At 42.6% G+C, this 13,001-nt stretch overlaps 1 protein-coding gene across 3 annotated transcripts; it reads right to left on the bottom strand.

The window, feature by feature from the left end:
- Positions 1-1,395: 1,395 nt before the first annotated feature.
- On the bottom strand, positions 1,396-11,297 carry misp (mitotic spindle positioning). Of its 3 annotated transcripts, XM_034530937.1 has the most exons (6): positions 11,201-11,261; positions 8,397-8,437; positions 5,522-7,520; positions 2,706-2,905; positions 2,022-2,060; positions 1,396-1,905 (listed from the first exon to the last, which is right to left on the bottom strand). In XM_034530937.1, exons 3-6 carry the CDS (start codon positions 7,407-7,409, stop codon positions 1,816-1,818), a joined length of 2,217 nt encoding a protein of 738 aa, XP_034386828.1. In that variant the 5' UTR covers positions 7,410-7,520; positions 8,397-8,437; positions 11,201-11,261; the 3' UTR covers positions 1,396-1,815. The 3 variants fall into 3 exon arrangements, with proteins under 3 accessions (XP_034386828.1, XP_034386826.1, XP_034386829.1); XM_034530935.1 differs by lacking the exon at positions 8,397-8,437 and having other exon boundaries at positions 11,201-11,297; XM_034530938.1 differs by lacking the exons at positions 2,022-2,060; positions 8,397-8,437 and having other exon boundaries at positions 11,201-11,297.
- Between the last annotated feature and the right edge of the window lie 1,704 nt (positions 11,298-13,001).

Here is a 13,001-nt window from a genome sequence, read left to right as displayed (position 1 = left end):
ATTGAGTATCGTCTGCATAGCAATGAAAGTTTATGGAGGGTTTCCTGATAATGTTGCCCAAAGGAAGCAGATATATGGTAAATAAAATTGGTCCAAGCACAGAACCTTGTGGAACTCCGTGATTAACGTTGGTGGTCATTGAGGCTTCATCGTTTACAATTATAATAATAATTAATTTAAGTGGCCGTGGGACAGACACAGTCTCTATAGAGTTAAGGGTGGGTAACTGTTCCAATGGAAGTGCAGAGAAGGGTGGAAGACTACAACTCTGCTTCTGCTTCCTGATCTGAACTCTGGGTCATGGATTAAGTCCGCTAATCAGCTTGGCCATGTTCACAGAAATGAGACGCGCTCCATCCCAAGTGGGATGAATGCCGTCTGGACTCATCAGATCAGGCTTTCCCCAGAAAGTCTGCCAGTTATCTATGTAGCCCACATTGTTTGCTGGGCACCACCTGGACAACCAGCGGTTGAATGACGACATGCGGCTATACATGTCATCATTGATCAGATTGGGGAGAGGGCCAGAGAAAACTACGGTGTCCGACATTGTCTTGGCATAAGTACACACCGATTCCACATTAATTTTAGTGACCTCCGACCGCCGCAGTCGGGAGTCATTACCGCCGGCGTGTATTATAATCTTACTGTAACTACGCTCATCTTTAGCCAGCAGTTTTAAACCAGATTCAATGTCGCCCGCTCTGCCCCCCGGGATGCATATGACTTTGGTCCCTGGCTTCCCTATCTTCACGTTTCTGACTATGGAGCTACCTATAACCAGAGTGGGTTTCTCAGCGGGTGCGTCGCTGAGTGGGGAAAACTGGTTCGAAACGTGAAGAGGTTGGTGGTGCTCAGTGGACTTCTGTTTAGACTTAAAACCCCTTCGAACAGTCACCCAGCCATCCGGCAGCTCGGGGGCTGCTAGGGAACAGCTAACAGAAGCTACGGCTAGCTGGTGGGACGGGCTAACTAGCGTAGCTGTCTGAGCTTCGATGGGGCGGAGCCGTGCATCTAACCCACTTAGAACTGCCTCCAACCAGCAAATGAACTACACGTGTTGATGTACCGTTATCATTAAGGGAGGCAGAGGAATAGCTCTACATGAGACACTCTGAGCAAGAGAGAGAAGGAGCGGGAGAAGAAAACATCACAAGCTGCTAAGCTGGCAACCGGAAGTGATGCAATACGCTTCTTCTTCTTAGCTGCTTTTACCTCATTGTGGAATCAAACTGTGTACTTTACATTAAATAAGAAACGTCTAAACCTTAGTAGTTTTTTGTGTCAATTGTAATTGAACAATAGTAATTTTACATTTTGTAACTTTAACTTTATCTCAGCAGATTTATTCAAATTTCTCTTTAATTTCACAAATAAAATCCACTCGGTGAACGATTCGTTTTCACTATGAACATTAATTTATTGTTATTTAGAATTCATATTACACAAATCTCTTATTTTGACATCTAAACAGATAGGAGGACAGTTTGATTTTATTATTGTGTCATTTTTAGAAGCACGAGTTTAAAATTATGAAAAAATCTTCAGGTGATCAAACAAATTGCTCTTTACTCACTTCATTTCCTCTATAAATCAGATACATAACCTCTCTTTGAGGCTTTACTCAGCAGCTTGCAGCTGATTGGACGAGGAGAGGGGACCAATCAGGAACAGCCGTTTCTTTAGAACATTCCAGTTTAAAACCATTTTAATTTAAGATGAAGGAGAAAATCTGAGAAAAGTCCTGTTAGTGAAGAGACGACCAAGAGGAGTCACCATGTCATCCTGCAGATCCTGGTCCTGGTCCTGGTGGTCTCACTGGTCCTCCTGATTTGAGAACACTCCAGCTTCCCAGCGCAGAGCGCGTTGGTTTTTATGTCGAATGACTCGAGTCGACTCAACCACCTGAAGGCAGACAAGACAGAGACAAGGAGTTAAGGAGACAAGGAGAGAAAGGACATGGAGACGGTGAACAGCCGGTTTGGTTAAACTGTATGAAGGTAAATTAAGTCTGCTTGTACCTCGCTATTCACGTCGTCAACCGGCAGAATTCCTGCGTACTGAAAACACAGAATGATGAGCTTTTACCTCAGAATTCAATTAGTTTTAAGTTTTAATTCATCATTAATAAAAATAAAACATCATGTCTTAAAGTCTCGAAACACATTTTAAACCTTCTGATTCCAACGGACAGGAAGCACCAAACCTTCAAAATAAGAGCCAGGACGTCCTGCATGGTTTTTACTGCTCCAGCATGGACTTTAATGGTCCAGCATGGACTTAACTGATCCTGTATGGACTTAACTGATCCTGTATGGACTTTACTGGTCCAGCATGGACTTTAATGGTCCAGCATGGACTTTAATGGTCCAGCATGGACTTAACTGATCCTGTATGGACTTTACTGGTCCAGCATGGACTTTACTGGTCCTACATGGAAGTTACTGGTCCAGCATGGACTTAACTGATCCTGTATGGACTTAACTGATCCTGTATGGACTTTACTGGTCCAGCATGGACTTTACTGGTCCTACATGGAAGTTACTGGTCCTGCATTTACAGAATGTTGAGCTTTTACGTCAGAATTAATAAAAATAAAACATCATGTCTTAGAGTCTCGAAACACATCTTAAACCTTCTGATTCCAACGGACAGGAAGCACCAAACCTTCAAAATAAGAGCCAGGACGTCGTGACGGGACTCACCATGCTCTCCTCCAGCTTCACTTTGACTTGTCTCTCCTTGAAGTCTTGCAGCAGAGTCTCCGATAGACCTCTAAGGGGAGGAGGAGGGGACCGGACCGCCGCGGGGGAAGAAGAGGGGGGAGGTGGGGAGGACCAGGGCTGAGCCGTGATAAAGGACATGAAGGGACGAGGAGACGTGGAGGACACACTGATGGGCTGATCTGTAACAACAGGAAGAACATCATCAATGACATCATCAATGACACACTGTGATGTCATCCTCCTCTGTCTTTACCTCTGCATGTAGGACTTAACTGGTCCTGCATGGACTTAACTGGTCCTGCATGGACTTAACTGGTCCTGTATAGACGTTACTGGTCCAGCATGGACTTAACTGGTCCTGAATGGAATTTACTGGTCCAGCATGGACTTAACTGGTCCTGCATGGACTTAACTGGTCCTGCATGGACTTAACTGATCCTGTATAGAAGTTACTGGTCCTGCATGAACGTAATGGTCCTGCATAGACTTTAGTGGTCCAGCATGGACGTTATTGGACCTGTACACTCTACAGAGTGAAGCAATGGTGGTTCAGACTTTGGCTGGTGTCTCGGTCCTCGTTACTGATTGTCACAAAGTCTGAACCACCTGAAGCTGCTGGACTTTGGTTGCTCCCTTATTCAGTAACTTATTCTCTGCAGCAATGTGACACCACCAGACCACATTCAGGTCTCACTGCACACTATTCAGGTTTTAGTTTATTCAGCAATCAGCAATGCTAAAGTTATTGCTGATTTCCTTTTATTAACAAATCAACCTGCAGAGAAAGTTTTTATTGACGTCAAAGTTCATCATTATAGTGTCACTCTGGGGTTTCTGGGTCTGACCAGCTGAGACGGCTGTCAATCAACACCCAAACAGCCTTAATATCTTCTTTAAGGAGCTTTTATTGTCAAAATCCTGTATCAAACTGAGTGAGAAATGTGATGTTTTCACAATATTCAGTCAGAGTTTGATCCCAGCAGCATCTGGTGGACGTCAGAGGAACTGCAGTCAGACACAAATAATAGCAGACGTGATAACAGATCTTTCTGCAGGTCCATTTTCATAGAAATAATTTGATTTGATTTAATTTAATTTAATAATTGAGTCTGCCTGGATGTTAATCGATCAGGATCGTTTGAAATTAGACCCGCTCAGGTTCTTGATATTCATCAGTGATGTCAAATGTACCAGAAAATAGTTTAACTTTTGAAAGAATGAGGAACATAATGTTCCTCAGATGAAACACGTTAAACATGAAACATCAGGAAACACCTGGAAATCAACCGGTTCCAGCAAATGCACAACTAGCGCAACGCCAACCTTTTAACGGATGAAAGAGAGGTGCAAACATTGACCAAAGAATCAAGTTCTGTGAGTTCTGTGAGTTCTGTAGGTTCTGTAGGGTATGTGAGTTATGTGGGTTCTGTGGGTTCTGTGAGTTCTGTAGGTTCTGTAGGGTATGTGAGTTATGTGGGTTCTGTGAGTTCTGTAGGTTCTGTGGGGTATGTGAGTTCTGTGGGTTCTGTGAGTTCTGTGAGTTCTGTAGGTTCTGTAGGGTATGTGAGTTATGTGGGTTCTGTGAGTTCTGTAGGTTCTGTGGGGCATGTGAGTTCTGTGGGTTCTGTGGGGTATGTGAGTTCTGTGGGTTTTGTGAGGTATGTGAGTTCTGTGGGTTCTGTGGGTTCTGTGAGTTCTGTGAGTTCTGTGAGTTCTGTGGGTTCTGTAGGTTCTGTGAGTTCTGTGGGTTCTGTGAGTTCTGTGAGTTCTGTGAGTTATGTGGGTTCTGTGAGTTCTGTGGGTTCTGTAGGTTCTGTGAGTTCTGTGGGTTCTGTGAGTTCTGTGAGTTCTGTGGGTTCTGTGAGTTCTGTGAGTTCTGTGGGTTCTGTGAGTTCTGTGAGTTCTGTGGGTTCTGTAGGTTCTGTGAGTTCTGTGGGTTCTGTGAGTTCTGTGAGTTCTGTGGGTTCTGTGAGTTCTGTGAGTTCTGTGGGTTCTGTGAGTTCTGTGAGTTCTGTAGGTTCTGTGAGTTCTGTGAGTTAGTTTGTGATAATTTAAGGGAAACAGCTTCATTATTAAAGTTAAAGACATTTCTTAAACCTGATTCAGTGACTCGTTGAAGAACAACCAGTACACGCCCAGTTTAAAACTAAAGCATGTATTAGGGTCCTTGTAATTAATAGGTAATAATAGGTAATAAGGCCCTTATAAACCTTGTAATATGCTTATGAACATGATCTTATAATAATACTTTATAGGTGTTAATAATAGCATTAGAAGCATGTTTAATGTTAGATTATAAGACATTCATAAGACATTTATAAGAACTTAATAGTTAGGAATGTTAATAACAACCTTATGAGCTTCTTACAATTGTTTTAAATGGCATATAATAATAATAATAATAATCCATTTAATTTATATAGTGCTTTTCAAGAAACTCAAAGACACTTTACATTATACACCGTAGACACAGCTACGGGGAGCAATGCAGGGTTAAGTGTCTTGCTCAAGGACACATCGACTAGGGCGGGGATTGAACTGCCAACCCCTTGATTGAAAGACGGGCATGCTAACCACTGACCCACAGTCGCCCCAAATATATATCATTGTTAAAACACATAATAATGCTAATAAGCATCTTTTGTGGGTGTTTTCTATCTATTAACTAACACTTATTGGAAGGATCTTAGTATTATGCTTTGTTTGTAATCAGATTACATCAAAGCAGCCGACACACAGAGAGCCTTCTGGAGCTGCCTAGTTTTCTAGATACAGCCTCGATAAAGACGACATACCTGTGTTGGCAGGTGGGTAGAACTGACTGACGGCCACTTTGGTGGCCTGTTCCAACAGAGGAGCTGGAGAGAAGAACTGTCTATCAGTTTCCTCCCTGGACTCCCTCAGCTCCTGTTCCCGCTTCAGGGCCTCCTCGATCTCCTTCTCGATGAAATCTGGAGCTCCTTTTCCTCTGGACTGCAGGCCATTTGACTCCAGGTTCTCCCTCCAGGACCAAGGAGTGGTCGACGTGGTACCAAGCCGAGGTGTCAGTGCGGGGGAGGAGGAGAAGTGGGAGGATGAAGAAGTTGTTTGCACCTCTGAGCCCCTCACAGAGAAGGAAGGAGGAGCTGAACTCTTTCTGCTGATGTTCTCGGTTTTGTTAGGGTGTCGATGAGGACAGCATGGTGACAGGAAGACTTCTGCTCCTCCAGACTCAGAATGAGTTATTTCTTCCGTCCTCTTGTCCTCGTCTTGTTGGTCAAGCTCCAGCTCCGGTAGAGGATCTAGACGGTGTCGTACTAGGATCCCTTCCTGCTGCTGAGGCTCCTCCTTCTTCTGGTTCTCCTCCTGGATCTCACGCTGGATGATAAAGTTCACTCGGTTCTTCTCTTTAGCTTTGACAGGCGTAAGTGGTGACTGGAGACGTTTGGTTTTTATCTCGACCATCTCGGCTCTGCTGTCGGTAAGCTTCAGCCCTCGAGAGCGCCGCAGGTTCTCCTCACGTTCCTGAACTAACCGGATCTCCCTTTCAATGGGGGTCTCATAGTCGCTGGTGGACTTGCAGCTCCTGTTCTCTTGCTGAGTGCCATCATAGAACATGCCATCATCACTGGTGTAGCCGCCGCCCACCTCCACAGTCAGCTCCTCCAGGTCAGGGTCCAGGCTATCGAACACACTGCTTGGCCGGCTAAGACTCTCTGTCAGCTCCTTCTCTGGGTAGATCTCATCTTCTTCCGTCGTTATAGAAGTTGTTGTATCCTCGCTCACTTCCAAATTTTCGTATGTCTCCATTTGCTCTGATGAGGACATATCAGGATGTGGCTGCAGAGACACATTCAGATGTGTTCTTGAGGACCTTAGAGGGCTGGACAGGGCAGTCACCCGGTCCTGCTCCATCTTCAGGAACTGTTGTCGGGCAGCACTGAAGTTGATCTGCTCCTTGTCAATGGACCCGTAATCAGCGAGGCAGGGAGGTTCTGTTCTGGAGCTGACAGTACTGTAACTCACGCTGAGACCTTCTATCAGTTTATTGGTAGATCTGCTCAGGTCCAGGTCCTTCAGCGCACTCAGCTCATCTTTAAATGTGGGGTTCTTCTTTGGTGCTTGGCAGCGAATGATCTCCCTCCGAAGCTGGTTGTCCTCTTCCTTCCGGATTACTTTGTTGCCGTTCTTCTGTTCCACTTTGTACTGTGAGTCTCCATCGCTCTTTGCAAAAAGACTCTCTGGCTTCTGGATGCTGGTGTAGGTCTGTAGTTTGAATCCTTTCTCCTTCTTCAAGGTTGACAGCTGAGTCTGCCGCTGCGGTGAGAGCATCCAGGCTTCGTTCATCTCGGCCTCGGGACTAGACGGATCCTCCACGAAGGAGTAGAAACCGCAGTGAGAGCCCGAGCTGCTGCTGGGACTGCTGGGATCGATGCAGCTGCTGGGATGCCACTCATCGCTGGCGCTCCCTCCATCCTGCGACACAGCGACCTGAACTAAAACGTGTCTGCACCCGTCACCCTGCTGAGAGGAGATGACCACTGAGGAATGACTACCAGTGACGGAGATGCTGTCGGAGCTGAAGATTGGATCGCTCAAGTCTGGGGACTCCCTCCGTGCCGGGCCGGCGATGGTGCGCATGTCTGAGGGTTGAAGGAGGGGGGAAAGAGGCTTCAGTACCCAGTTCCTTGGGATGCTAGCCATGGCTGCAGGGGTGGCTGTGGGGCCAGCGGCAGATGAAGATTCAGATGGAAGAAGACGCTGAATGGAGCTCTGAGGAGTCAGAACATCGCGACGGTCGACTGACGAGAGTCTCTGAAACAACAGAGAAGACGTTTACTACAGAAGGTCAGTTATGATGGAAACAACAGCATCAGGTTACGGCCCCCAGATATGGTCTGTAAGCATAAAGTAACAGAAGTAGAAAACATAGAAGAAGAAAGTAACATAGAAGTAGAAAGTAACATAGAATAAGAAAGTAACATAGAAGAAGAAAGTAACATAGAATAAGAAAGTAACATAGAAGAAGAAAGTAACATAGAAGAAGAAAGTAACATAGAAATAGAAAGTAACATAGAAGTAGAAAGTAACATAGAATAAGAAAGTAACATAGAAGAAGAAAGTAACATAGAAGAAGAAAGTAACATAGAAGAAGAAAGTAACATAGAAATAGAAAGTAACATAGAAGAAGAAAGTAACATAGAAATAGAAAGAAACATAGAAGTAGAAAGTAACATAGAATAAGAAAGTAACATAGAAGAAGAAAGTAACATAGAAGAAGAAAGTAACATAGAAATAGAAAGTAACATAGAAGTAGAAAATAACATAGAAATAGAAAGAAACATAGAAGAAGAAAGTAACATAGAAGAAGAAAGTAACATAGAAGTAGAAAGAAACAGAAATAGAAAGAAACATAGAAATAGAAAGTAGTACAGAAGTAGTAAGTAGTATAGAAGTAGAAAGTAACATAGAAGTAGAAAGAAACATAGAAGTAGAAAGTAACAGAAATAGAAAGAAACATAGAATAAGAAAGTAACATAGAAGTAGAAAGTAGTGTAGAAATAGAAAGTAACATAGAAATAGAAAGTAACATAGAAGTAGAAAGTAACATAGAAATAGAAAGTAACATAAAAGTATAAAGTAACATAGAAGTATGAAGTAGCAGTAGAAGTAACAGTAAAATAGAAGTACCTCAAAATGTACAGTAGGCGATCAGTTTGGAGGAAATAAATCTGAAGAATATCGATAAAGTTTATTAGAGCTGAACGATCAGTGATAACATTTACGGACCATAAAGGAAGGAGAGGACACCACGGCAACCACTGTGTTACAATGTAGCCAAATAGACAATAGACTTATTTATACAGGAGATAGTTTATATACATGTCTATAAACTTATCTATAAACCTATTTCTGGTATATACATGACATAGGCTGAGAGCACAATACTGGAGCGCCAATCAGAAGTCTCAATGACTCCGACAGTCAGTCATAGATGTTAGTTTTAGCATTGTAGCATGAGTTCAGTGTGACTGAGTGAGATAAACTGCCGCGCCTGCGGTCTGACTGCTGCTGTCAGCTGATAAAGCCAGCAGACAGACAGGAGGTCATAGGTCACCGTGTGGTCAGAGCAAACCACATCAACATGTGAAGGAGTGCCTGATGTCTACTGTAGCGCCCCCATCAGGATGGGGACAAGGACTTGTACAAAGAGGCAAAATACAGGCTTAGCAGGGCAGTGAGAGACGCTAAACTACAACACTCTCAGCAAGTGATCTGTCTGGAGGTCTCAGACAGATCACCAACCACACGCCTAAAGCCCCCAACTCCTGAAGATTTTAAAGACAATGGGACAGTCCTGAGTCCTCCGTCAACCAGCCACAAACCACCAGGAGCTCATGCATCTGTACCACCCATCCCAACACCTCCCCCACCCCCCACTCCAGTGACGACACTCTCTATTCTGGAGAGACGGGCTGTTTAAAAAACAGAATCCCCGCAAAGGAGCCGGCTCGGACTCTGTCTCCCCCTCCACCCTGAAGCATTGTGCTGACCAGCTGTCTCAGGTGTTTACAGACATCTTCAACACCTCCCTGGAGACATGCCACATTCCAGTCTGCTTCAAGGCCTCCATCATCATCCCCGTCCCCAAAGAACCAAGGATCACATGACTCAATGACTACAGGCCTGTCGCTCTGACCTCTGTGGTCATGAAGTCCTTTGAACGCTTAGTCCTGTCCCACCTCAAAACCCTCACCGACCCACATCTGGACCCCTGTATCAACATGGCCTTCATTTCATCCTCCAGCATCTGGACTCCCCAGGAACCTACGCTAGGATCCTGTTTGACATCCCGTCTCTGTTGCAGTACAAGCTCTCTCAGCTGCACATGCCCGACTCCACCTGTAAGTGGATCACAGACTTCCTGTCTGACAGGAAGCAGCACGTGAAGCTGGGAAAACAGGTCTCAGCCTCTCGGCCCATCAGCACCGGTTCCCCCAAAGGCTGCATTCTCTCCCCTATGATCTTCTCCTTGTACACCAACAGCTGCACCTCCAGTCACCAGTCCGTCAAGCTCCTGAAGTTTGCAGATGACACCACCCTCATTGGACTCATCTCTTGTGGGGATGAGTCCCTCCTACAAGTGGGAGTCTGACCATCTGGTGACCTGGTGCAGTCAAAACAACCTGGAGCTCAACGCTCTAGAGACAGTGGAGATGGTTGTGGATTTCAGGAAGAACGCGCCCCACCCGCCCCCATCCCCCTGTGTGACTCCCCCGTCAATGCTGTGGAGTCTTTCCACTTCCTGGGCTCCATCATAAACCAGGACCTCAAGTGGGACCCGAACATCAGCTCCATCACTAAGAAGGCTCAGCAGAGGATGTTCTTCCTGAGGCAGCTGAAGAGGTTCAACCTGCCAAAGAACATAATGGTGCACTTCTACACCACCATCATTGAGTCCATCCTCTGCTCCTCCATCACCGTCTGGTACAATGCAGCCACTAACAAGGACAAGGGCAGACTGCAGCACATCATCCACTCTGCTGGCAGGTGATTGGCTGCAATCTGCCGTCCCTTCAGGACTTGTTCGCTTCAAGGACCCTGAAGAGCAAGAAAGATTGTAGCTGACTCTCTCACCCTGGACAAGAACAGTTGGAGTCCCTTCATCTGGCAGGAGACTGACCCTCATGAACAGAGTCCGGGTCCCCCACTGACCCTCATGAACAGAGCTTTAAATACACTTAATTCTTCCCTTGATTGTTGTTGATTGTTGTTGATTGTTTAATGTTATTGTCCCATATTGCACCACCCACCATGACTAATTCCTTGTATGTGAAAACATACAATAAAAGATTCTGATTCTGATACTGATGTGAGGATATCATACGATTTATATATATATATATATATATATATATATATATATATATATATATATATATATATATATATATATATATACAAAACCTCTTTAAACTGTTCAAGTTCAAATCTTTTGTTTATATTTTGGCTTTATATCAGGCAGTCTGAAGTCAATACAAAACATAACAATAATATCTGTTTCAACATAAACTAGTCATCATAATTCATATTTATGAAGCTGTGATACTGTGGTCAAACATTCCTTTCTCAACAGGTTCATTCATATTTTCTTTTTCATATACACACAGTACATATATATATATAATATATATAACATATAATATATATATATATATTATATGTTATATATATTATATAATATGTATAACATACTTAATATATATATATTATATAATATAATATATATAATATATATATAATACATTTATAATATATATACACATACATAAAGTACATATATATATTATATGTATATTATATATACATTATATATATATATATCATATATATATCATATATATAATACATTTATAATATATATATATAATACATATATATAAATAAATAATGATGATTTAGTTATTTGTAGTTATTCAAGCAGTTTTTCTCACCTGAGATCAGCTTCCTGTCACAAGCAGAAACTCCGACTAGATAATAACTGACTAAAGTGACAAAGTTCAGCTTTTATCATCCAATCAGAGACCCCGCCCACCACACAACAGACCCCGCCCACCCTGACCCACACACACACTTGTTTGTGTTTCTATACTTGTGAGGACCCTCACTGCCATTATTCTCTGGCTGCACTAACACAGAAATCATGCACTGGCACGATATCAAAGTGTCTTTTTCAAAACAGTATCAACCTTTTATTTATCCTCCAAAAATATACAGTAAAAAAACATCTGCAGCAATTCCTTTACCAAACACACTTCTGTCTTCAGAATGCAGTACAATGTAATGTTCTTGTTTTGTGTATCATTAGTCAGAGTCTTATAGTCATTGTCATTTAATAACGTTTTTGAATTTGTTCTCTGCATATTTAGAGGTTCTCTTCTTTGGGCAGCTGCTGCCCTCTGCTGGTCACATGTATACAAGTTACATTGATGTAAGTCTAAAAATGGAGCCGGTAGGGGAAACCAACACTGTGGCCCTGTTTGTTTGTTTGTTTGTTTGTTTGTTTGTTTGGTCTCACCTTGGTGTCATGGTCCAGACTGTAACAGAGAACTTGCCAGGGAGGAGTGTACCTGAACATCCTGGTTTGAACTGGATCTGACTGGTTCCTACTGGTTCTGGTCTGTATGATGATGATGAGGATGTCAATCAGACCTTCAGCCAGCAGGAACCAATCCCTATAAACCCTGAGAGATGGAGATGATTTATGGATCAGAAAGCATCAGCATGGTAAACAGGAAGTTAGTTACACAACTTATTGTGGTCTAAAATCAGGACCGGTTTCCTGAACTCAATGTGATCTAGACTGATAACTAAGTTCTAGTTCTTAATAATAAGTTATTATTATAAACTAGAATGTAGAGTAAGAAGACAAATATGTATTTTCTGAAGTGTCCATTTCCTTCTTGGAATATCAGACTTATTTAATGTTAGAAGTGAATAGGTCCTTTATAGTTTTAGAGTATATATATATATATATATACTGTATATATACAGTATATATGTATATATACAGTATATATATATATGTATATATACAGTATATATGTATATATACAGTACATATATACTGTATATTCTCATTTACAATCGACTTTAGCAGGTTTCCATAATGTTAGCTTGAAATATGATTGATATTGTTATTATGTGATAACTTATCCAAACATTTTCAGCAGTACAATATCTGTTATTATTATTGTTACTTTATAGAGATATTTATTTATACAGGAAGTTCAAAGATAAGAAATAAATGATAGAAAATAGGAGTTTAACAACAAACATAAATAATTTTCTGGAGAGTTTGTCAGGAATGCTGCTGACCAACAGAAACACACTCTCAATGACTAGCCACACCAACACACTAACACACACACACACACACACACACACACACACACACACACAGTGCATGTGGATCAGTCCTCCATCAGCCGGTGGAACTGAACCTGGGACATCATGTTGGGACCAACCTTTCTAAAGGGTTCTAATGGATTCTAAGGGATTCTTAAGGGTTCTAGTGGATTCTAAGGGATTCTAAAGGGTTCTAAAGGACTCGTTCCATGTAATGAAGAAAGTGCGTGTTAACCTACTCATGACTTTCCGTAGCAAGGTGGAGGTTTGTGCGGACACTTTCTCTGTTATGGAGGTGATGGAGGTAATATAGGTGATGGAGGTAATATAGGTGATGGAGGTGATATAGGTGATGGAGGTTATATAGGTGATGGAGGTGATATAGGT

The sequence above is a fragment of the Cyclopterus lumpus genome, chromosome 4 (genome assembly GCF_009769545.1).
Source record: "Cyclopterus lumpus isolate fCycLum1 chromosome 4, fCycLum1.pri, whole genome shotgun sequence".
NCBI lineage: Eukaryota > Metazoa > Chordata > Actinopteri > Perciformes > Cyclopteridae > Cyclopterus > Cyclopterus lumpus.
This window is presented reverse-complemented; position numbering and strand designations above follow the sequence as displayed.